This window comes from Ptychodera flava, chromosome 8 (assembly GCF_041260155.1).
Source record: "Ptychodera flava strain L36383 chromosome 8, AS_Pfla_20210202, whole genome shotgun sequence".
Taxonomy (NCBI): Eukaryota; Metazoa; Hemichordata; class Enteropneusta; family Ptychoderidae; genus Ptychodera; species Ptychodera flava.
Window position 1 is genome coordinate 32,001,460 of NC_091935.1, and position 26,222 is coordinate 32,027,681.

The 26,222-nt window shown below is 37.6% G+C and overlaps 1 protein-coding gene across 1 annotated transcript in view; it reads left to right on the top strand.

Annotated features, from left to right (window-relative positions):
• The window catches only part of LOC139139097 (rho GTPase-activating protein 100F-like), a 48,070-nt gene extending 22,768 nt beyond the window's left edge, over window positions 1-25,302 (top strand). Inside the window, exons 2-5 of the mRNA XM_070707873.1 lie at window positions 9,993-11,054; window positions 16,944-17,101; window positions 18,062-18,272; window positions 21,679-25,302. Coding sequence (XP_070563974.1) covers window positions 9,993-11,054; window positions 16,944-17,101; window positions 18,062-18,272; window positions 21,679-21,848 — 1,601 coding nt within the window. The 3' untranslated portion in view covers window positions 21,849-25,302. The remainder of the gene's footprint in view (window positions 1-9,992; window positions 11,055-16,943; window positions 17,102-18,061; window positions 18,273-21,678) is intronic.
• The last annotated feature ends 920 nt before the right edge of the window (window positions 25,303-26,222 follow it).

The window sequence follows — 26,222 nt, forward strand, 5'->3', positions numbered from 1 at the left end:
TTTGGATAACTAATTGTGTGCTGAAACAAAGCTATGCCATCCTTTAAGCCTCCCTATAAAGGATACCCACAGTGTAACGGTTGTGATATTTGCCAAGTTGAACAGAGAAACACAACAGCATGCATTATTTACAAATATGTATCTTTGAAGTCTCAAAGATATTTGGTTTCAGGCGAGCTCGAAGTGTGGGTATAGATGCCTGTTGACAACCTCAGCTTGGCATACATGCATGGCATTCTCAGCGCTTACAGGGGGGTTATAACTGTCTCAGGCTTCAGAATGCCAAGGTCATGACCTTACCTGATAGATCTGATCTAACTGGTCGGGCACATTTTTTTGCCGGCTCTGGCATATTTTGCTGTTGTTCTCATCCAAGTCTGTAACGTGTAAGATGTGTACACTCTCTGTGGCCAGAACATGCCTGCCAGCTGAACCAGTCACAAAGATTATAAATACCGGGGATGCCAGGGGTTGATGTCACTCAGATATATTATCGGCAGAGAACTGGCTCTGTCATGTCACGCGTGGAAAGAAAAAGATTCTTCCCTTTGCTTTTCTTCACGTCTTCATGATTTCTTCAAGATTTAAATGTACACAATGACGTGGCCGTTAAGGTTGAATATGCCTTGGTGCTAGATATTTGGATGCTCAATTGTGTGCAAAACTTTTCTGATCAACCGGTACTGCTTGTTTGGGTTCATTTCGAAGCTCCTTGAGAATCATACATGCAGTTTTCACCGTCCCATAGAGTTAACACAGGGATGGCAGGCATTTGGAATTTCAAGTGTTGGTAAATTTCAGGCATTTTGTTTCTCCGGTATCAAAATTTGCATGGTAACCCCTCTATTTGTTGATTTCGAAAGATCAGTTTGAGCAAATGTTTAAGTCAATCAGTTTTTCTAGATGCATACTATCTTAATATACCAGTAAGCTGACAATCAAAGTAATTGCCACCTACGATGTTTTTTCTTCACTTAATATGTCATATATTGGCTAACTTATAACTTCTGTATTTGGCAATCACTGTGCCAACTACAAGTTGCAGGTCTCAACATTATCTTAGGGGGTATCTCTGTATTGTTCACCTAAAAAGGCACCCTTAGACAGATGATGATTGCTACCATTAGGAGGATGTAGCCCCTTGATCCTCAGGTGTGCTGCTTTATAGCAATTGGCACATGAAAACCCCAGATGACAACAAAATTCCAAAAACTGATTTTAACTCATGAATTTTGTTTGTTTGTTTTTGCCAAGCAGATCAGTCCATCCAAGGAAACCTTTGTTGCAAACATTTTTGTCTTTCATCATGCAACCAATGGGTCATGATCAAGTTGTTTCTCTGTTGCTTACATCATTTAAAAAAGGATAAAATCACATTTGCAGAGTTTCAGCATCGAAAAAAAACCCCCAAAAAACAAAACCACTCATATGCTACGTAAACAGCTGTAAATACACTCCTCAACCAAAATTATTTCAGAGTAATGGAGAGTGTCACAGCAGCTGTTGCCATAGTGATTCAAATTTATGCTCTAACCTGTTCGCCCCTGCTCTCCTGTAAACTGGTTCACACTCACCATTGATAATAATTGGTTTGGGCCAAACCATGTTGATGAAAGGGTTAGCTTCATCACACTGGAATTTTCATACTGGGTGGTTGCTGACAGGGATTGGTAAGACCTCAGTCAATCCACAATAGATACTGGCAGTTTCACCTTACAATGAAGAAAATAGAAAATGAAATCTATCTGCTCAATGATGCTGCAAAAATGTTTTCTCATTAGGAAAATATTGGATACATGTTGCATTTGAAAAAAATGTTGTGACAATATCCCTGAGGCAATGTTTGTTCAAATTTAATTGGAATATTCAAAGTAGGGTTTAAACATTTGAAGGAAAGGAAAAGAAATATTCAACAATTTCCATTTTATCAGCGCCCATTCTGATTTATATTGTATTGTTCATGTTAATATGCACCTTTTGACCGGCTTAATATTCTAAATGTTACATTTAACCAGTATATTTTGCAGACAGCTGTGGGTATGGGGGGTGGGGGGGGGCGTTGACCTGCAGGGGTTGAAAAAGTAAGACATCCTCCAGGAAACATGCTCTTTCCATGTCTACTGCACAATAATTTATTTTTTGTTTTGACGTCCTTTTTATTGGGCGTATTTCTATCTTGAAACTACTTTTGCTGACGTGAGATATTTCTCCAATAGCCTGAAATTGACATGGTTCTGTTATTTGATACGGACATTTACACCATAATACTGGGGGCCCCTTTTCAATTTGCTCTATTATCTGAGAACTCTGGGATGGTTGATTGCCTTCACCTCACATCCTATGGATTGCATGACCCAACCTGTTGATATCAGCAGAAAAAAAAAAATTCAAAATTAACTTTGTTTTACCGTCAATTTTTCGTAAAAAATGTACTAATATATGTTCATTATTATATAGAAATAGCATGCTGTTTTGTTATGCTCTTAATTGATAGTCTAGAAATATTTCAGGTTTTTTTTGATATTGGAAAAATTATTGTATTCTTCATCTATTAAACCAAGAAACACCTTGATTGGAATTCACTGAAAAGCATACATATCTTGTGTTTTGGATTTTATTTCTGCGTCACTCATTTTGAGTTTTTACATCTCTCATCGTTATCAAAATGACTACATTTTTTTATACCAACATTGGTAAAATTAGAAAAAGGGAAGTATGGAAGAGAAAAATTTTGATGTTGACTTTCTGTAGCTGCATTAATTTCTTCTGAGTTATATTTTGGAAAATTACAAAATATAACTGTCCAGGTGTATCAAATTTGAGTACACATATTTTCCCATTTTTTTTCCTACCTCATATTGTGCAAGTTTACCACAAGCACCTCAGGCCCGGTGAAAAATTCAATTAAAAATTGTAATAAAAAGTTGATAGTTTCAGACGATGTGGCATTATTATGTTTTTATAAGTTAAGTAGGAAAATATTGATGTTCATGGAGCATTCACCATCAGTTCTTACTTGCAGACAGAGCATTTGTTTGTTGTTGTTTTTTCATTGAGATGAACCTACCTGCCACTTTTCACAAGAAGTGCATATTTAAACCATGGGCAGAAAATAGTAATGCTAATTTGCTATGTCAACTCTGTTTTCATGACAAGCGTTTAAACTTTGAAATCAGTTAGGAAATCGCCAAGTAAAGCAGTGGAGAATTTTCAATTGCAAATTAGCTTTTCATTTTCAAGTACAAGGGTCACCACATTCGAACAAGCAAGAAGCAAAATAATTTTAAAAAATACCATGCAGATACCATAGCCATTTTCAAAACTCGGCATTCGTGCATGTTTCAACATTTTGATTGACAAATTTACACATAAACTGAATATTTCTTGTGCTTCAGTTTCTAAAAATTGAACTTTGCATTGAAAATGTCTCATTGTTCTATACAAAATACTGGGTTGTATTTTCATTATTTGTAGAATGAAACTGACAAGAGAAATATTATTACATACATTACATGTGTAATAGCTGCGCCCAATTATGTAAATTTGTCATTGAGCAAATTGGTAGATATCCCACATGCATATACATAGCTATCACTGATCAGTACACAGATACAGATATACATACACACACCCATACACACAGACACCTCGAAAATCCCTGTGCCATATCACAGGTAACATGATTGCATTTCACCAAATTTACACACAGATGTTTTTTCCGAAATGTGTACATCAATTTTACACCCAGAGATAGAAATATGGAAAATTTATTTTTTCCCTCTGCATGACAGGATATATAGGTCCTGTTCATTCGAAAAAATTTGATCCGCAATGAAATTGGATGTAGGTCGACGGAAAAGGGAATCGTATGTCTGGTTGTGAAGCCTGCTGTGTTCCCTGCTATAACATTTCACTAGCTCTCTGGATCATCTGCTAGCAAAGTCCCATTTATCAGTAGTATAACATTCCAACTTACTTCATGCACATTGGACAACTACCTGCCGTGCTTTGACCCAAACAGCTGTTGCAAATAATACTTCTACTACAGCCGCATAAATTTAATGGGTTATGAAGAGAGGAAAAAAGCCCAGGCGAAGTAAACAACCGGTTGAAAAATGCGGCTGTAAATGAAGGCTTAATAGGAACGACAACATTCATATTTGAGGTAGACAGGAATGCTCTAGTTAAGTGATGATGTTTTCAGCATTGTCGTGTCGTCTGTAAAATACGATACATATTATTTTCATTCATTAGGGGTTCCCCAAGTGTCCAAACTGCTGTAGAGAGATTTCCAGAGTAAGAAAATGTTTTAATTTGGAGAAATCAAGTTGAAATTTTCACATATAAAATAAAAACCTATGCCTAATTTTACATTGCCTTAGAAATATTTGCAAAAGATTTTAAAGATTTTAATTTTTTTTAAATATCAAAAAGGTGTAAAAAAAAAAAATAAAAAAAATAACTCTGTATGAGCCTTGCTGTGCTTTGATTGTTCTGTAAAATATGAAGCCGGGGAAAATCTGAAGAAAAAAAAGGGAAACCAAAAATTGTTGAATTATGGCAGCAGCCTGAAGAGACATTACAGAGATGATGTCCTTGTTGCCTTCAGCCTGTTGCAAATAAATATGGCCTTTTGTTCAAGGTAAACTGATGAGAAAGGGAGAAAATGTAAACTAAACTAAAATGATACATCATTTCTACCTGACAAGCTTAGGAAAATTTTGCTGTCTTTTTTTTAATGTTAAAATCAAATCTTGATACACCACATTGAATTAAATTTTCTGCTTGGAAAATATGACCAGTTGTGAAGGAAAAAATTAGAAAAAAATCTGAAAATTTTTTTTGAGGTGAAAATGACATTTTCAAGCTGTATTTCAAGAAAATGGTTGTATTTTGGGAGTGTATTCATTGGTATTTGTGTGTAGTCTTAGCGTATTCCCCATTTTACCCCATCAATGTCGTGAATAGAATTATTTCATCCGCCCACACACCTTAATAACCTGCAAAGATGTGTTCAGGTTGAACTACCGTGACACATCTAATGCATGCGCCAGCCAAAAATACATTAAATACTGTTTCAGCACCATGTGAATCACAGTTTAGTATTGAAAGCTCAGCAGTTATAGATTAATGTGACATTTACAATTATTTTTGCTCTATATATAGCACACAGTTTCAATTTCTTTACATCTGGTGGATTTATATTTGCTGTTAAAATGAGATGGCGCATTAAATGAAGACATACAGTATTGACCATTGACGATACCTGTATATTGCTGTATTGCCACGGACCTCAATACATACAATACAGCGCATGTATTCACAGTGTACCATACATTAAGAAAACATCATCACAAGTCTTGAACAGTCTTCGAAGACCTCCCTAAATTATTAAATGTCTGGTTTCCATGGTAACTATTGTATATGTTTTGTTTTGTTTTCACGCATTCATTTGCATTAAATGTGATAATTACATCACATTTCATTTCATTTCCTTAAAATAAATCTATTTTCAGTAGCATTATTAAATTTATCCTTCAATGGATTTTTAAAATGGTTACACATAATCTGCCAGAAATTTTGTCACAAATTTTTTGGAAAAAACCCGTTAATTTCATAGATTATGACCTGCATTTCAACTACACATTTCCACGTAACGTTGATTTGTACTACTCCGACAACCAACCCCTTGCTTGATCAGGGCACAGCGTATAGTGAGATTGCAAGTAACTGCCTCAAGCCATGATAATTATGCACTGAGCATCTTTTCCGCGGCAGTGCATTGGTATGTCACATCTCTGAAAATTCATTCCAGAGTCACCAATATGCTTGCGTGCAGTTTTGATGACATGATGTTGGAAAGATTTGACGGAATGGATTCAAAAGAGCACCTGCTGCTCAAAGATTACAAACTACCTCGGTGTGAACCAACCCTCACTAATTCCAGAACTGCACGAAAGACAAAATTAACGAAGCATAAGACACGACTCACCTGAAGTTCAAAACTCTGACATTTGCAATTGGTAATGAGTCACAAAACAGATATTTTCACCGACCAAAATCATGATGAAAAGAAAATGAAACTCTTATCGTGATGCTCAAATCCATGACCACACCCTGCAATCATCTTTGATCAGCTGATTTTAAAATACAGGGAAAAAATGCTTTGTTATTGAACATTTTTTCTCACAAGGTATGTCTCTTTGCATGCTGTCACCAATTTACAAAATAGAGGGGAAAAAAAGAAATGAAAAGGCAACAGGCTATGTGAACAGACAGTTGTATGTTCCTAGCAGACATTGTAATTTACTGAATTTCTGCCGACATGTGAGGTCGGGGGTTCAAGTCTCAATCTCAGATTATTTTGTACATGACATGCTTCGGGTTGAGATTTCCTATTTTATGTTGAAAGTACCGGAATGTCATTCCTAAGCATCCTTCTTCATTGTGCCTTTTATTTTCAGGCGAGGCATAAAAATCAGCAATAATAATGAATGCCATGATCCAGTGTCCCAGATCATGGCTTTCCCATCATGCTGTTGGGCAAGCATCTCATTTGACATGAGCTTAGTGCGTACGACAGGTACTGCTGGAAAAATTTCAGTGTAAAAATATGTTACTGTAAGTGAAAAAAATCAGAACGTCATGACGGTATTGGTGTTTGCCAGATCAGACACATTACTACAAGGGGTTGGATGAGATTATGGTAGGATTAGAGAGATTTACTGTATCTAGGTGAATAATTTGCATAACAATGGACGCCAGGTGTCAGAAATGATGATTGACATGAGCATGCGACACGGACACTGATATGTGAAAACACCAATGCTTGGGAGTGGATTTCATAATCACCATGTCACACACACACATGCACACACGCTGGCAGTAATTATTTTCTGCATCTTATCACGTTTGCCAGTAGTTCCGATTCCGTTCATACTTTATATACTTAGCTAAATATGTTGAGAATTCCCCCCCCCCCCCCCCCCCCCCAACATCTCATCCGTGTGAAGGTCGTGTGATCCACTCCCATGCCAGGGTGCCTCATCATCGGCCACACTTTTGTTCAACGAAAGTGAAAACATACATGAGCTGTTGCTGTATGCTGTCAAGTCAAGGGTGTCACTTTCAGTATATACAAACAAGCTCACATTTGCTGCATTATGTTGTTGAGTATAATCTCCTGAAAGAATAAACATGGATGTTTTTGCAAGGCCACTGTCCTTTTTCAGCACTTTAATTTTCGAATCAACAATGTTTACTTTACCGAGATGTACAAGGCTTTAACTTCTTAATGGGTTACATGAACAGGGTGTCTTTCACTGCTGAAAAATACCTTTTCTTTTAAAACACTAGTGGATGTCCTTGAAACATTAAGTAACACCTTGAAAGTGCTGGAAAATTGTAATTGAACACAATTTTACTCTTGTCAGTGTATAGTGCTAGTTGCCATGACAATGATTATGCAACAGTTGGAGCCTTCCATGATGCTTTGTATGTGTAATCTCTCCAGAATATAATATAGTATGGTGGGCTTTTGTATATCTTGGTACTCCTGGAAAATGCTGAAAATCACTCAAGAATTTTATTTCAGAAGCACTCGGTGAATATAATAGCTATACTGCCATTTGAAATCAGAATTATATTATTTTTCCGTATTGCTTCGCACTACAGAAAATTATCATGATCTTCATCCCTGGGAGCTCTGTGACAAAGATGTTGAAGAGCTGTAAAGTATCCAAAATGTTAATATTAATATGATAATGTTTCATTACCATTATGCCCTATGAGTCTAACCACCTGTATGGTGACAGGTGGTTTACCCTTTCACCACAATGGTTTGACCCAAACCTATTGTTATCAACAGTGACTTTGGACCTGCTTACAGGGAATTGGGAAGGGGGTGAACAGGCTAAAGAGATAATGACAGACTATGTTGTAAGTTGTCATATTCACCCAATAAAATGTGAAAAAAAACGCTGTAAACAGAACATCAAAGCAAATTAATAATGCATTAATACTGAATGAAAACTAATTTACCATTGCTTACTCATGGATTCATAGTAACACTGCGTAGACATTGGTCCAGCCATGTCATAAAAATCAGTGGAAATTACATACGTACCATGTCAGTCATAGATAGGCTTTAAGTTACGTTAATTGGCCACTGTCGTAGGGCCTGGGATCTTGATGAAAACTAGTGAGAATGTTGTCTCAAGTACCAAGACAGCATTTTGGAAGTTTACAAAATGCCAGTATTGGTAGAAAGTTTGAAGATGGTTTTTGATGTTGTACTAGGTGTAGGAATCATTTGAGATGCTGATCCGGCAAGAATGGCCAATGGTTTTGGAATTTATTAAGGCTGATTCTGGAAATACTGCAAAGCATTCTTGAAATATTAGCTGTTATATATCACAGCTATTCCAACCTTGCCCTTTGAGTGAACTGGGAACAAACTCGGCTCATCTCAGTGAATGCTTTCTTAACTTGTGAGGTATATAGAGGATTAGTACAGCTTTTACGGACAAAGAGTTGATGTTGACTTGCTGACTGGATGCAGTGACAGATCGCTAGAGGTGAATTTACAGAGTGTGCGTCCGCATTTAATCTGTTCACCCCCGATTCCCTGTGAACAGGTCCATACTCACCATTGATAACAACAGTTTGGACCAAACCATGGTGGTGAAAGGGTTCGTGTGTGTCATCACACATATGTACTGTACACCGCCCTGCTCAAAATTTTACAGGATAACATCATAAGGAAAACAAGAAACACTAATAACGTCATCTCTCATGCAAGGCTTTTGTTTCATTTGATTTTGTGTATTTCCAGTTGTCATCAAAGCTTTTACCTTTTTACAGAGCGTGTAATGCACGGTCTTTAAAATGGTAAAGCTTTTAAAGCATAGAATATACCTTTATATGAAGGTAAAACAGCTGTATAGATCATGATCAGTTTTGCTAATGAAGCATAGAGTAATCATATATCTTCTGAAGACTGTACTGTAGACTTCACCCATAGAATAGGTCTGTTTGTATTATATATATATATATATATATATATATATATATATATATATATATATATATATATATATATATATTATAATAATAATAATAATGAAACAGTATATATATATATATATATATATATATATATATATATATATATATATATATATGTATTATAATAATAATAAAACGGTACTACTACTGTTATGTATTGCCAATTAAACCATTGAAATTTACGTACAACTTAATTCATACATTTGCATATAGCCTTAGTCTTTTATGCAAATCTGGTTCCTGTGTTTTGCTAATTAGGTGATTGTGAAATTTGTTGCCAGTATACATTGACATTGTCTTTGTGCAGTGGTAGGCCGCTCTGCTCAGGTCAGTTCATATCAATCTGTTAAATTCACAGTATTGTATATTTCCCTGATACCTAGCAAAAAACTTCGGTGATAGCAATAGATTTCTCTTTTGGATTTGGTTGACTAGTCTTCCCTGCTCAGGTAACATTGTTTTCCTGGAAAATGGATGCCTGGAAAACAGTGTGCTGAAATCAACAGCTGAATGGGTAATTGATTTCATAAGGATGAAGTCACAGACATCACCTCTTTTCTAGCTTTTTATTTGTTTCACTGCGCAAAGCTTTTCTCTGTCTTTAAAGCACAAACTTGAGCAGCACCTTACAAGAAATGTATTACTCTTAATCTTCCTGTCAGAGCTTTGTATTCACATGTAGGGTATCGTTCATTTCATGTTTGATGAAATTAACATAGCAGAGTTGCAGTGACCCAGGATTGTGTTTCACTGAATCTTTATGCAGCAGAATTAATCTAATATTCGCTTGAATATTTCAAGGCCTTTCACTATCTAGTCTGTTGATAAACATTTTATGAAATATACCATGCATTTAGTAATGCATAGGGTATGCTTTGTGATGGTGTTGCTGCATTTGCTGATTGTCTTGTATTGTTTCTTTACAGACTCAAAGTCTAAACGAGACATTCCGAAATCACCAGAGCCGATGGGAAGGATCCGCAGAGTGGCCAAGCTTGATGGACCGTCCTCGAGCCAGGAGAGACAACCGACGTTGGATGACAACGCAGACCTGGTGGAGCAACAGAAAATGTCAATGATGTTACAGAGCATGTCCAAAGGTAGGAAAGTCAGTAAGACTGCTCAGACGAAGGTCTCGGGCCGACCTGATATCCGCTCTGATGACAGCCTTGACGCAGACGGTACAATAACACCTGAACAGAGCATAGACGAAGAAGATGGGAAATGCATGTCTAAGTCCGGCAAAGTAGAACACCGTTCGTCCGTGGGGAAACCGCTTGAAATCGATCTCACGGGCTTTATGAAATACAGGAGAGATTCTCAGCCAAAGGTCAAAGGGGATATCTTTACCCTCTCGGGGATTCTGTCGCTGCGTATTCACGGTGGACGTAAGCTGGCAACGCTTCGAAATCAGTCGCGAGAGCTCTTTTGTGTGGTGGAGGTTGACTCCGAAGCCAAGGCAAGGACATACACTGTCACGGCAAAGGATGAATTCACCTGGGACGAAAACTTTGAAATTGAGTTAGAGAACTCGACGGAGATTAACATCATGGTGTACTGCCAGGAAGGAGATAGTAAGTGCAAGATTTGTTACAAAGGAATTCTTCGACTTGTACCTCTCTTCAGGGACCAGAAAAACGCTGTCCATCAACTAGCGTTGAAGCTTGAACCTCGTGGACTTCTTTACCTTTCAATGTCTTTCACCGAGAGCACGGTAACTTTGAAACGCACTCCGTCGATGAATCGCAGTGGCGTGTTCGGCGTCTCCCTGGAGAGCGTCGTACGGCGGGAACGCACGGGCATGAATGTTCCCCTCCTGGTGCAGAAGTGTGTCAAGGAGATTGAAGACCGTGGACTTGAAATGATCGGAGTGTACAGAGTCTGTGGATCGGCCAAAAGGAAAAAGAGCTTGAAGGGTGAATTTGATCAAAATAGTGCTGCTGTTGACATATCACCGGAGAACTGCCCCGATATCAATGTTATTACAGGTAAGGAAAATATGCATTTATGTACAGGATACTCATCATTATGTCAGACTGATTCCTGTCGTATATGGTTGTTGCAAACAATTGACCATTGAGCAGTGTCCAACAAAGTGTAAGTACCATAAGACAACACAGCGAAGGCTGCACACAGACAGATTGTACACTTATGCTACACATTGCCACCACACAACCGCAGAGTCAGTCAACAATTTCTTTACGCATACCCATGGATATGTATAAGTTTTCAAAATTGGATACTAGTGTTTTGGTGCAATCTGCAAAATGAGGGACTTCCTGGGAAGAAAATAAAACTTAGGAGCAATGGTGATGTTATAAAAGCTGCATGATATCCAAACAGCTCTGCTCACAACACCAGTTAGACTGAGACAATATTGTGCAAGTCTCAAATATTTGTCTGTCATTTCTTTACTCTGCCTGTACTACCGGTACTTGACAAGTGATTGCAGTCCTGTTAAAATGTCAGTGTCAAATAATTGCCCAGAAATAAACGAAAATGGATCATTTTTACATGAGCTGTGTTAAAATCAAAAATAGGCATAATAGTTAATATCTGCGATATGTGTCTACTGGTAAGGTCATACGCAGACACACAATGGAGAACACATGCTTGACTGCAGGTAAACTTCTGTGAAACCATTTTATAAATTGATGTGACAGTTAAATTTTTGTACTTTCTGTCACTAAATGCATTAGGCTTGTAACATCTTTCACAGACTTGATACAATACTGATGCCGTTTTGTACATATCACGTCTCATTAACTGGGCAGATGCCCGGTCAGAGAAACCAATGCAACGCTAACTCAATCAACAGGTGCAGACTACAATTTCTGCTAAGAATTGAATTCTGTATTAGCCTCCGGGAATCTGTACATCAGCCCTGTCTCATGCTTGCTCTTGGAAAGATCACGACTCTTCCTGCACAGAAGGAAAACTATTAACCCTTTTTACCATAATGGTTTATCCCAAACCTATTGTAATCAGTGGTGATTGTGGATCACTTTACAGGTAATTGGGGGTGAGCAGGTTAAATTCTTCCATAAGAATATCATTATTGCCCCATATCTATTGATTTCATGGGCTGCGAAACTTTTGATTTGAACTTTAACATATTTTGCAGATGTACCGGTATCTTTAATAAGGTGTACAAAAATACTGTGGACTTTGTGGAGTCAATGAGAATTTGAGACATCAAGGATGCCCTCTATCTTACAATATTTCTGAAAGTTTTCAACGTGTTAAAAGTAGTTTGTGCTTTAAAAGTGAAAGACTTAAACTTTTGCCTAAACTTTCCTTTATGGGACTTTCAACTTGCCAAATCAAGAACAGAAATCAGGGGTCACCATGCACTGGTTGAAAGATGTGTAACAAATTAACTAACGCTTATCAATATTTGAATTTTAAAATGGCCGCCATCTCTGTGTTAATTTTAAGGAGACAAATAAAATTTTCAATTTTCAAAAACCTTAGACGATGAAAATTTTCTGTACTCCAAAGGCTTTGAAATGAACCCAAACAAGTGGTAGACTAGAAAAAATGTTGAAAAAATTGGAGAGTCCAAATATCTGTCCCCAAGGCACCTTCTACTTTAAGAATGAGGGAAATATCTTTTCCTCAGCATTATACCAGTACATATAATATTATAATTCTCTTGCGACTCAGAGAACTTTCTGGAGTCAGTTTTGCATCAGTTTAGTTTAGAGGGATGCTGCTGCAATGACACACATACATGTAGGCACATACGCTAGGTGAAGACTAAAGCACAGTATGATGCCATCTACCTTACGCAATAATTGTAGCCCTTGGTTGGTGTGGGATTGGGCTTCTGTCGTGCGGCTCGCGCCTTGCCCCAACCAGGGCTACAATTTCTCCCTATACCTGCTAGTGTAAAAGCTGCAGTGCGGGTCTACACTGCATGGTCAAGGCACACACGGGGCCGCATTATTAGAGAATCTCGCCTTACCGTGTGCAAATTTCACTATAATCCTGCTTCCGGATAATGTTAGAGCCCTTGTAACTCCTATCGATGGTCAACTTTACTCCTAGCAGCTGAAAAATGACAGTTTAATGACTCAGGCGCGAAGTCAATTCGAACTGGACCGCCGTCGTTGAACTCTGTACCCAGCCGACTTGTACCATTACATTTTAGGGGTGGCCGACAGGTGTGAGGGACTAATGAAAACGGTGGCACCAGCAGTACAGTAGCGCGCTAGCGGCAGTATAGTTGTTGTTATTTTAACGCTATCTTTTCGGAGGATTGAAAAAGGTCATAGGACCGTTTGCTCCATTTCAATTACTGCTAGAATACCACTATCGCTGAAAGCAAAGAGAGACCAGTGACCATTGAAGAACTTGCCATCTTTATTTCCTAAGAAGTGAAAGAGATATTCACGCCATGCAAAGTCTGTCGTCTCGTCTTTGCCATTTTATACAGATGCTCTGACAACAAGAGGACACCGCAATATAATTATAAAATATCCAATCGATATTTACGGCTACTATACTATACGATATAGATCTCTAAGGCTATAAAATCTTCGATATATATATCGGATATTTACCCGCCTAATTAACAAACTCTATTATCATCTAGTAGCGAAGTTCGAGCCAGACTAGCGCTTGGCCAGAGCTGTAAAGTGGTGAAATGTCTGACAAATATTCGCGACTCTTTTTAATCTTGAAGCTTATAGTGGTACATTTTCCGACTGTTTCAAATGTGCTGAAATAGTTCCGATTCATAAGGGAGGCTCTAAGAGTGATGTTAACAACTATAGGCCTATCTCCCTTCTACCAGTTCTATCTAAAATACTAGAAAAACATGTTTATATTAGTTTTTACAGTTTTATGCATTTAATCTTTTTTTGTCACAACTCACAATCATCAGGCAACATCACTCTTGTCACATTGCTTTAGTCAAGTTAACTGACCAGGCTCTATACTTTTACAGAATATAGATGAAGATAATTGTTTTTAGATATACCTAAAGATTTTTTTCATCGTTGATCATAACATTTTGCTGAGCGAACTTTCTGTGTACATGTTTTCTGATTTGTCACTGAAGTGGTTTCGATCAGACCTTACAGGAAGAAGTCAATGTTAGCTATTTAGGTGTACACGCTCATGTTTTGTCGATTGGTGCGGTGTATCTCAGGAGTCCATTTTTGGTCCACTTCTGTTTTTGATCATGATATGTATGTCATTTCCTCCCACACTCATCATGACATGAGTTTAATTAGTCTGGAACATTCTCAACTTTGTGTAAAAATGGGAAGCTTAGATACTACTACTACTGTGACTACTACTACTACTACTACTACGGTGCTTCAAATTTTATCAGATTTATTCAAAAACTGCTGAGGTCAATATCAAAGCATGTATGTAAAACATGCTGATGTTATGATATCTCAAAACCTCTCCCGCGTGACACTGATTACAAGGAATTTGTTACAAAAAGAAAGGTGTATCCATGAAAAAGCACAGATGTGAAAATGATTTAAAGAAATCCTCATACAACCCGGCCTACTTCATCATAAAGATGTATGTTGACAGACAAGAAAATGCCGAAATTTTAAATTGATAAACACTGCATTATTGAAGTACTCATGAGCAAACGGATGGAGGAAGTCCATCTGATTAAAATCAGGTGTAGAGTACGGCAACGTCTTCTTATGCGTACGCGTCACCTCTCGCTGTCGCCTCTCACTACGCGACAGCGAGAGAATACCGCGTACGCATAAGAAGACGTCGCCGTACTCTACATCTGATTTTAATCAGATTGGAGGAAGTCGTTGCTATATTAGGCTATTTCCATACTGAGTTCATCATGCACACTGTAAAGTTCACTATGGTTCGAAGCGAGACTACATAAATGTCATGTGAGAAAATTAACCTGGAATGTAATCCGCGTTTGTGTAATGAGTTAAGAAATGCTACGACCGAACAAAAACAGTAAAATACCTACGTGTTGTATACAAATAGCAAAGTATTTGGCAAAGCTGCACTATCGGCGATTTCCCAGACCCGGCGTGCCGTGGCACAAGGCTAGTCATTGTAGTATCGTCTAGAGTCCGGAAATCGCCGATAAATATTCTGTAAGTATAGGCGATTTCACAGACGCAGAGTGCTGAGTCCAGTGTCGATCGGCGATTTCACAGTAATCCCGAAATCGTCGATATGTCAAACTTTGATACTAGATGGAAAATATTCGATTTTTAAAAAAAAATGTTCAAAGTCACGCCGTCATGGACAAGAATGCCGTTTTGGCATCCCACTTAACACATTGTGACCTTTTTAGTCGAACAGATTTTGCTTGGAACCACTCTTTCCACATTGAACAACAGCGGCATCTTGTTAATGTAGTTGTACCATGGAGGTGGATGGTTGAACTTAGTTGTGAAAGTTGAACTAGTTATGGAGTTTAACTTAGGCACACGCCTCTGAACAATGTGCATGGACACGTTGTTCTAACTGCTTCAAATGACCCGCTCCCGTGTAGGATTATTGAACTAGTACGTAACTTATTTGAGAAAGTTGGGAAGATAGAGCACAGGATTTATTGAACTAATTAAAATGAGTAGTTGAACTTCGGCAAAAGTATCTCTCTTTATTCACCAAGAGTTATATATTGTCATGAAAATTACCCACCCCTTTCAGTCCTACGAGTATGGCAAGAGTGTCCGGCTTTGGCTCCGGAGGCATGCAGTGTAGGGCTCGTAGGGCTACCCGTAAGCATGCTCATTCAGCTCCCTCACACCTGTCGGCCACCCCTAAAATGTAATGGTACAAGTCGGCTGGGTACAGAGTTCAACGACGGCGGTCCAGTTCGAATTGACTTCGCGCCTGAGTCATTAAACTGTCATTTTTCAGCTGCAAGGAGTAAAGTTGACCATCGATAGGAGTTACAAGGGCTCTAACATTATCCGGAAGCAGGATTATAGTGAAATTTGCACACGGTAAGGCGAGATTCTCTAATAATGCGGCCCCGTGTGTGCCTTGACCATGCAGTGTAGACCCGCACTGCAGCTTTTACACTAGCAGGTATAGGGAGAAATTGTAGCCCTGGTTGGGGCAAGGCGCGAGCCGCACGACAGAAGCCCAATCCCCACACCAACCAAGGGCTACAATTATTGCAGCTAGATGCCATCTACCTTACAAAATCACCGAAACCTTTCAGTCAGTTTGGAACTTCTTGAGATATCTTTGCATCAGAGTCATACCAGTGCATGTACCGATTATAGGTGAAATTTTATTGTGGCTCAAAAGAACTTCAGCTGAGAGGGACACTGGTGCAATGACAGGCACAAAACTTGATCAGAAAATTTAAACACTGCCAAGTAGCTACAAATCACATAGCAGCACCTGCCAAAAAATAATCAAAGAAGCAACCATTGTGTTGATGTGTTTTATCAAGATCACAAAAAATATTTGTCCAGCATCATATTTTTATTAAAAATAATGATCTACTCTTTTTTCAACTTTCATAGCATATATTTAATTCATTTAGAGTGATGCTACAATTTTTGTAAATTTGTGTTTTCTACCGTCGTAAATTTAAAGGACACAGTTTCTTCTGAACCTCCCAAGAAATAAAGCTTTTTTCTGTATAGCAGTATTGAAAATTGCAGAAAATATCTCAAAATAAAGTACACATTTGTAAATGAAAAGTATAAGGTGGTATGTCAGATTCAACTGATATAATGATTTTTGTCCTTGAAGTACACCACATTATTATAATATTAACCACTAATGTTCTCTTGACACATCTCAGCATTCAGAAATACCAATGTACATATAACACTATTATCCTAATTGGCATCTCTGTCATTATCTCTCTAATGACTTTCTCCTTCGACTCTTTTTCATTTTCTTTTCAGGTTGTTTAAAAGATTACCTCCGGGAATTGCCGGAACCATTGTTTACCAATTCCCTGTGTCAGAAGTTAATGGACATCCTCATGAAGCCGGAAGCTGACCCGAAAGCCAGCGCTGAACTTGTGCTCAAACTGATGTCAGACCTGCCACAAGCCAATCAGGTCAGTGGTGGGAGTTGGTGACTTTCCTCGATGGGGGTGGGGGGTTAGGGGGTTGGGAGGAGGCTGTTCCCATCAAATGACCGTATGCTCTCATAATAGCTCCTGCAAGTTAGCTCAAATTATGTCTCTCACTCGGAATTTTAATTCAGTAAATCCTTTTTGTCATCCGACTTTTCCAGGATTCTTCAGAGCATTGATCAATACACCAGCTGGCCCACTGTGTCATACTTATGGTACAACATGGCAGTAGCCATTGGGGTCAATGCCAATGTAATAACTTTCTGTACAAATTGTTATAATGATAAGATGGGAGCTTTCCATCATGAAGACATATCAATCTCATGGGGAAAAAATATGGTCAAAAATTACAAAAACATGTGGGTAATTGTCTTGCTGGAATTGTGGCAGCTGAGATGTGCTGGTATTTGTTATGTTGAAGCTCCTATTCAGGTGATCCCAGTATATCCATCTGTCAAAAGTCAAAAATACAAAAAAAATTATATTTCTATGAAAGCTTGAGTAGGTGTTGTTAGATTAGTGATTATCAGGGTAATGTAACTTTTGCGGTTCAAAAATATTTATATATCCCTATTTGCAAAATAGGTCTTTCATTTCAGGAATAAGTGTGAGAATAACACCCCTTTGTTGTTACAAGGCTGATTGTAAAATCATCGATGAAGGTTTGTAGAGATTGCCGTAGGCTTCTGTCTCTCAAATTTATAATAAATGTAAGTGCTCCAAAAAACAAAGTTGCCAACTATACGAACATATTCATCTATCCAGACACAAACCTTAGGATCTCAACTAAAGGGACTTTCCTTTGGCCTCTTAGCTATGTCCTCAACCCCTAACCCCTAACTCCAACCCTAAATGACCCCCCAGGTTATTAGTGATTAATGTGAAACACTGTCTATGTCCACCAGTCTTTCTTAATTCATTGTTCTCCTTTTCCTTACATAGGATACACTGGAATATCTCTTAGACCATTTGAAATTAATCTCAGCACACAGCGACAGTAACAAGATGAATAACTTCAACTTGGCCGTGTGCTTCGGTCCCGTCTTGATGTCACCGACTCCATCCAGTGACAGGGACTACAAAGCCGCCGTAGACTTTGAAAAACACATAGAAGTCCTGCAGCATCTGTTAGATATCTGGCCTGAGAAAGAAGGCAAGTGTTATGTCACCCTTCTCTGCACCTCTGTTACCCCTTCGCTCAATTCTCCTGTGTGGAGATCCGACCTTACCTCCAAAATTAGTGGTTAATCCCAAAAATACTTTCAACAGTTTTTTTTCAGAAAACTTGGCATTTTCTTTTTCTTCCCCTTAAGTGTATTAAAATATAAAGTATTTGCCTTACAAACACAAGGCATAGTATACAATATGCAATTAAATTAATTGAATTAAGTCCAGACTAAAATCAGTTTTCAACATTGACATTGGACGCCACACACATTCAAAGTGCTTTGACAAGTTGAACCCTATGCACTCCCATACCAGTTTTGGAGGAGAACAAGAAACAGTTTTTGTACAAACAAAGTAAATATAATTGGAGACATACTGCTTGGGCTTCAAGTGACAATTTCATCAAATGATTCAGGGTTTCTTTATATAGAAAGCAAAAATTTTTTTTTTTACTTCAGAGAAGAAATTTAATGAAATGGCAACTCTGTCTATCTTATGCTCAATGTGCCGTCAGTGAAAAAACAATTTATTACTGGCTAAAATTAGGCGACATTCCAATTTATATTCACCAAGTTGATATATGATTTATTATTCTGCTGCTTGCAGTCAAAGGTTACAGGTAATTGTAATTGGATGAAATGCATAATATGTCCATTTCATACTTTGCAGAGGGTTTTTTCTTTGTCGTCACATGCCATCAGTAGACAGTATTTTATCAACAATTGAGTGCTGTAATATTTCCCACCAAAAGTTTATTGCAACATTTTAACAATTTTTCTGAATTTTTCTGAAATGTTTTGATAATTTTGGACCAATTAGGCATCACATTTCATTGGTTTAAATTTTTTATCAAAATTTTGGCAAATGTCTGAAAAAAAATTGACAAGGATAAATTTTATTCAGGTGACAAAAAAATCACTTTGATGCTCAAAGGGTCAATGAAAGTGTTGATGATTTGAGTGAGTGAATAGCCGAAATGACTCCCTGATGGCATCTCTTGCTCAATTCTGTGCGCTGTAGTCTGGCGGTGTGGCAGGATGTGAACGTTCGAGAATGCAAAATTTAGTGCATTCCCGCCCTGTTGACTGCCCAAAAAAATGTGAACGTGTACATTGCCATGTGATCTGCAGCCATGACGAATGGAACAGGTGGTGATATGGGTCATTTTGGGGGAAAAGTGAGACGACAGTAAATGATAGTGTAGGTCAAAAGTCATGCGTGTCTTCTTAGGTCATTTGGTGAACTGTTATAGTAAAATGACAGTAACATGCACAAATAATATATTTGCAAACTTTTGTTTGTCTTGGGTCATACTCTTTCAAATACTCTTTCAGTATCAAGAGTAAAAATCAGGACTCATAGTATAAGCTGTGAAATAATCGCAATCATACCAATCCATAATCCAATAACACTAGGTCAAAATTTGTAAGACAATAGTTGTAAACATAGACACAAAACAGCACAGAACAGACAGTAAATAGACGGTACAAACAAAGTCAAATTCATGAAAGAAAGATATATGGACCTCTGGCCAAAAGACCAAGAAGTGATGTCAGGTGTTTCGAAAATAGTAAGCGCATCCTGCCCCACATGTGGCACCCGCCATATATCAATCTGTAAGTCAGATAGGTAGTGGTCACTAACTAAGGCCCAATGTCACCGATGCCATCAGTGATCATTTGTCGAAGAGAGATATTGTATTTATCTACCAGCTTGCGATACCTGCCAAAAAGCGTTTGAATGTAGAGACAAGTCTTGCTCTGGTGTAACCTTGATTTAACAGTTTGAAAGAGAGATGAATTTGACTGGCAAATTATCACAAATTTACAGATATTTAAACACACAAAAAGTCCACCATTTTCTGTATCACCATATTAGCACAGTCACTTTGCGTGGAGTGCTATGAGCAGCAAATTATTTTCCATTTTCACAAACATGAAGTCATTAAAACTTTATTTCATCAATAATTTTCAAAATGAGCATACACACTCTGTGGGGCAGTGAAATATGAGAAGATTTCCAGAGTCCGAAGACCCATCCCTGAGGTGTGCTGTGCCTGAAATGGGCAGACATGACTCATTTTATCCCTTTTATATGCATGGCAATGTACTGAAGGTAGTATCCTGTTTGTAGGAGACAGCAAAAATCTTCTTTCAAACAGAGACACTTTAACTTTGAGGAATAGAGTAAAATAGTGAAATCTTGTCAACCAAATAAATAGTTCAGGGAGCATTACAACATCCCATCTCTTAGACGTAAATTTTTATTTTATTTGAAATATTTTCATATTCAGTAAATTCTCGGTGCTCATAACTAAATCATGATGCGTTTAAAAATAGATTGTTTGGAGGAAGGGGAGCAATGGAAGGGAGTTGTCTCGATACTCTTCATATCATGGCAGTGAAGGGAGACCTTGAGAAACCTGCATGTGTGGATAGAATTATTTCATAGGATATCTTACATTACCAAGGACTCTGGTATTCATTAGTTTACTTCATGCAGACTCTGATGTAGAGATAGTGAAGTTATGATTTTCACATTCAGCTAAGTTAGGGACATTCCTGCTGCTTCAACGGTCAATGCAGGTACATTTACTTTGCCATATTCTACAATAGTATAGTCTATTGAGGTTTCTTTCGATATGTTGTTGTTCTGCACTGTCTGTATGAATTGCAGCAATTGCAGAAATTTGCAGTGGTTTTGCCCAGTGCCATTGTTTTCAGTGATGTTGGACATCTACACAGGGTAGGGGGTGGGGATTAAATCCCAATGTAAGCTTGCGCCAAGTCTGTTGGTATGGTTATAAAACAGAGTAGCGTACGGTAAATTGAAGGAATAAACTTCAGCAGACTGTCGCGTTGACAGTTAGATAATTGCAAAATCGAAATGATATACTTTAGCAGACTGTCACCTAGATGGTTGGGTGAACATACACCCGGTTACTTTATTGACTACAGCTCGTGTCAGAGAAAAGCTAAGCGGCTAGTGGGCCGGTCTAATCCATATGTTCAAATTGTCAAAAAGCATTTTCTCACATATTGCGTGTAAAGTTAATCATTGACAATCCGTTTATGGTCAGATACAGTCATCAATTTGACCTTGGCAGTGACAGTGTATTGATTCATACAGAGGCAGACAGTCAGGATTTGCCATTGACTTTCTAGCTCTTGCTATCCAGTAATTGTGAGTTTACTTTATACCTTAGATGGAAGATACAAAGAAGCAGAGATATGAATCAGTCAGTGACCTTGATGTTGACTCATGGCGATGAATGACATAGTCAACTTTGAGATTTTTGGAAATTTCAAGGAAAATGTCATAACTAATCAGTGTGGAGCCAGTTTTAGCATCGCTTTTTATCTGAAATCATTTTTTTTTCTTCTTTATTTCAGAACGTGTCGCAATCAAGACAAGACTGACTGAAAAATCTGTGAAGAATAAGAATGGGAGCCAGGAGGACGACAGCTGTTACCATAGCATTGATGATTTAGATGATGCACCTACCACTGCCAAAGCCGAAGAAAACTGGGATTCAGAAAACTTAGAGGTGTCTGCCTGCTAATGGTTACCTAGTAACCGTATCCATGGATACTCTGATTCTCTATGGTTAAATTTTCTTTGCATCAATGGCTTTCAGCCGAAATGTGCACCTGGTTACTCGGTTTCCATAAGTGTGATGTACCTCTGTCGTTGGTTACATGGTATCCATGGATGTGAGTATTGTGATTACCTATCAACAGTTGCTATGGATACTGCATATTGATTACCTTGAAGTGTGTTCATGGCTACCGAGGAATGGTTACTAAGTAACAGTGTCCATGGTAACAGCTGTGAATGAATCAAAACAGGTACTGAGATACCTGTGTCTGGATGACCAGATATTTGAAATTGGCAAATGAGAAAAAAATGAAATCATTTCACATTCCCAACCTCTGAAAACACTATATTACTTTTTGCACTGAAGTCGGTATAGTGTTTTGGTTTTCAGTTCTTTATTTTATTGTCGTTTGTATTAAAAAAATTGACAAATGTAGTGGTGATTCTTATGTAAACTACATTGATATTGACAATCACTATGGATTTTGATATGACCCAAACATTGATTCTGTGGGATATTTTGCATGTCATTGAAACATTAAACAAAAAATTCATACCTTTGTTTATGCATTACTGTGTACTATGTGCCACCATTATTCAAATAGTATGTCACGGCAACTGTACGATTTTATGAATTCAGTGAAAATGTAAAATTCAATGGGGAGAAGCTGTCAATTGTTGAGCATCACTAAGAGCCCTAAAACAGAAAGAAGTTTATATGTTCTGCCACAGAGGGCAGTATACATAAAACTGGAAGGTCCAGGATCGACATAAATTACTGAAAATATTTCATAATTTATTAATGCTTGCTACTTATTGAAAATATTATGTCAGTAATGGTTGTAATTTGTAGTGTTTTGATGACAAAGGTTAATATGGAGTATTTGAACAAAAAAATCTGACTTGTAGCAGTTACATGGCGAATGAAAATCAAATGGTATGAGCAAATGTGAACAAAATGTGTGTGTTGTGATAATGTGAGCGGGAGTTAGTGGGAATTCTTTGATCTGTACATATTATGACAAAAATAAGTGTGCAAATATTAGACTTTAAAAAGGTTGAGTCAATGAGTGTCAAATCACTCAATAATTGTAATCCAGATAATATTTCAGTGTGTAGTTTAAGAATCCTGTAGGAGTGTGATACATTTATATCTTGCCTCAAAAAATTGTTTTTCTGTTCCTCAAGGCAATATTTTTTTCAATTTTTTTTTATGTGTGAGTGATGGTGCCAATCTGTCAGTTTCTTTTTTGTTATTGTTAATATTATTATTATTATTATTATTATTGTTGCGATTCATTCATGAATCGTTTCATATCCTGAATGGCAAGACAACTGCAGGAGCTTCTGTGTTGCTGTGTTGCGTTTTGCCATGGTCACTCTCATAGCTGATAGCTCATTCTGATAACGGTACATCACAGGAGAATTCAACACACTTTGAATGCAAGGCAATTGATAAACAAAACATATTCAGACTTTTGTGCAAGAGTGGAGATTACTAGGGGACACAAACCTTCAAATTGAATATAAACGAAACAGGGTTTTCCTGAGGCCTATAGCTAAACACACTACAGTGAACCCAAACCTTAATGACACCCTAGGTTACTGGTTATTAATACAACATGAAGCCTGTGTCCACTATTTTTCACTCTGGCCAATGTTTGAAGAACAAAAAAAATTCAAGAATTCAAGATGTGAACTGTAGTTGACCAGTAAACGGCAAAATGTAACACATTGCTGGATGCACACTGCCTTGTCTGTCATCTTACGGTCAATCATTTTCCTGTAAATCTAAATTTGAATTTCTACATTGCTTCCATATGTGATGCCACGCCTGGGCACCTGATCAATACATTTCTTTCTTTCACTGTGTACAGATTTATAATTTCCGAACAAACCTTTCATGACTTGAAGTAACCGTGTGTCTAATGTTACTTGCCTGCAACAGATAATGAACGGACTTGTACATATCATTCCAAGATGAACAAAAAATTAGGAAAAAAAATATTCAAGGGAGAATTCAATGAATTGAACTTCTTTTTGTCTTCTAAGTATGTTGAAAGTTGTAAATTTTTGTGTGCAATTTTGTCCTGTCTTCATTGCTTTTATGAATGGACGACAACCTGTAGTGCTTTGTGCGTGAACGGCTGAGTTGAATTTATGAGAAAGCTTTACGACAGATAAAAAAAAACTACCAGAAAAAAAAAACCTGTTGAAATCTTCAAAGATTCAATGTTGCAAATGCTGATGAAGCTCACAAATGAAGTGCCACTGGTTGTGTCAAATATTGTGGTGCTGACAGTGAAAAAAAAGGGGAGATTCCACATGTGAATTGTGGGGATTTTGAAAACACAAAAGTTCACCACCACTGATGTGTGATGCTGCAAGTTCACAATTTAAGTCATCGAAGAGTGAGGTTATTCTGTGAAGGCTATTGTCAAACTGTCAAAAAGATTGGTAGAAATGGACGCCCCCATGTATCTTTTTTGTCGGTGTAGCCTATCACACTGTGAATAGTCTATGCTCAGCAAGTACTGTATGAAAGGCAAGTGCCTCGGACATCTTGGTACATGGGGGATGTTCTTGCAGTCAATTGCTGAAGGTTTATAGCCATCACTTACTCGGAATATTTATGCTCACGTGAGTTGAACCTAGAGAGGCCAAAACAGTAAAAATGGCTGTTGACAGTCTGAAAATAAGTTTTGATCTGTCAAATGATGTGAACAGAGACTTCTGCGAAAAAAATCCATTGTACCCCATCAGTTGTTGTCAGATCTCTTACATGAAGTTAACGCATCTGTCTGTTGTACCATTCAATGCGTTGGGGTAAATTTATCAACGTCAGATACTCTCCCTTTCAGAAATACATGTTTCAGGTTCACTGCATCACCGTCATTGGGAACTATGGCACCTAAGCAAGTTTGAAGTGAATAGTGGCATGGTATCTTCATTGTTTGTGAGCTGGATCAGTATTTGTAGGTGATTTCCTGAATGCTGCACTTGTAGTACTGCCATCCTCTATCAGTGATATCAACTTCCCGTGATATTGATTTTTACCTCATAATACGAACCGTCATCATTGAAAAAAGTTTGAAAACAACAATTGTCAAATTTCCAGGGACAGCAGCTGTACGTTTTAGACAAGTTTGGAGGCAAATTCATCCCAGTATGTTGAAATACTAAGCATTCTTTGTCTTGTTGACATTGAGTTGTATTGTACAATGTCCACTATTATTGTTGGAATGATAAAACATAGACCAAAGTTACATTAACCCTTTGAGCACCAAAGTCAATTTTTGTCACCTTTATAAAATGTACCCCAGTCAATTTCTTTTCAGATTTTTGTCAAAATTTTGGAAAAAAACTGTAGCCAATTAAATTTTATGTCCATTTGGTCCAAATTTATCAAAAAATTACAGAAAAATTCATAAAAATTGGTAAAATGTTGCACTCAAAATTTAGTGGGAAAAATTACAGCACTCTAAGGGTTAACGATGTGTCAGTATATTGGTATGCTGATGAATGCAGTGTGTTTGTATCAATAAATGAAAATAACATTAAATAACCTGAAGTGACAGCTGTTGTCCCTTTCACAGTTCTTCTGGACTTATGTCAATACATTTTTGTCCTTTTTGAAGAGAAGTGGGAAGCACCGAACAAAGCCTATGTTTCTTCATTTTGGGGGAAACTTCTGAAGGTTCTGCTTTTTACATGCAGCTCATTGTTAAAGTTACACTTTGTGAAATGTTTTGATGGTCATTTAGAACAAAGGTATTGGTGTGGCCTCTTCGTAATATACAACAACGTAAAAATTTGTTCAGGAGTGTCCATCAGATTTTAAGAATCTATGTAAGACTGTCTGTACGCTTTTTTGCATGTTTGTCTGACAATCTACCCCAGTGATAAAATCTTTATTCCTTGCCCTCGGCCTTTCCCCTTTTCATTTATATCCATCATGTGCAACAACCTCTTTCACTTCGGCTTTCAGTTCTAATTAGCACAATATTTCTTTTCTGAAGTTAGGGTTCTGAGGAGCCCTGTAATAAAAACATGCTCACAAATTGCCAACAAAAGAAGTCACGTTACGGTGCGTAGAGGGCATACTTTCCAACAGGGGTCACCACAGAGAATTGCTTACTCATGTACCTTCAATTTTCAAATACCTTGATATTCATCACAATTGGAAAGTTTCAGTCCATCGATCGGGATATCATGTTGATGGATTTTCACAGAAAAAAAGGATGAGATAACAAAATTAGAATCCCATTGCAATGTTTTCTTTTGTCTTTTAAAATTAAAAACATTCCTTTTCACATTGCATTTACAGAAATGCTGTGGA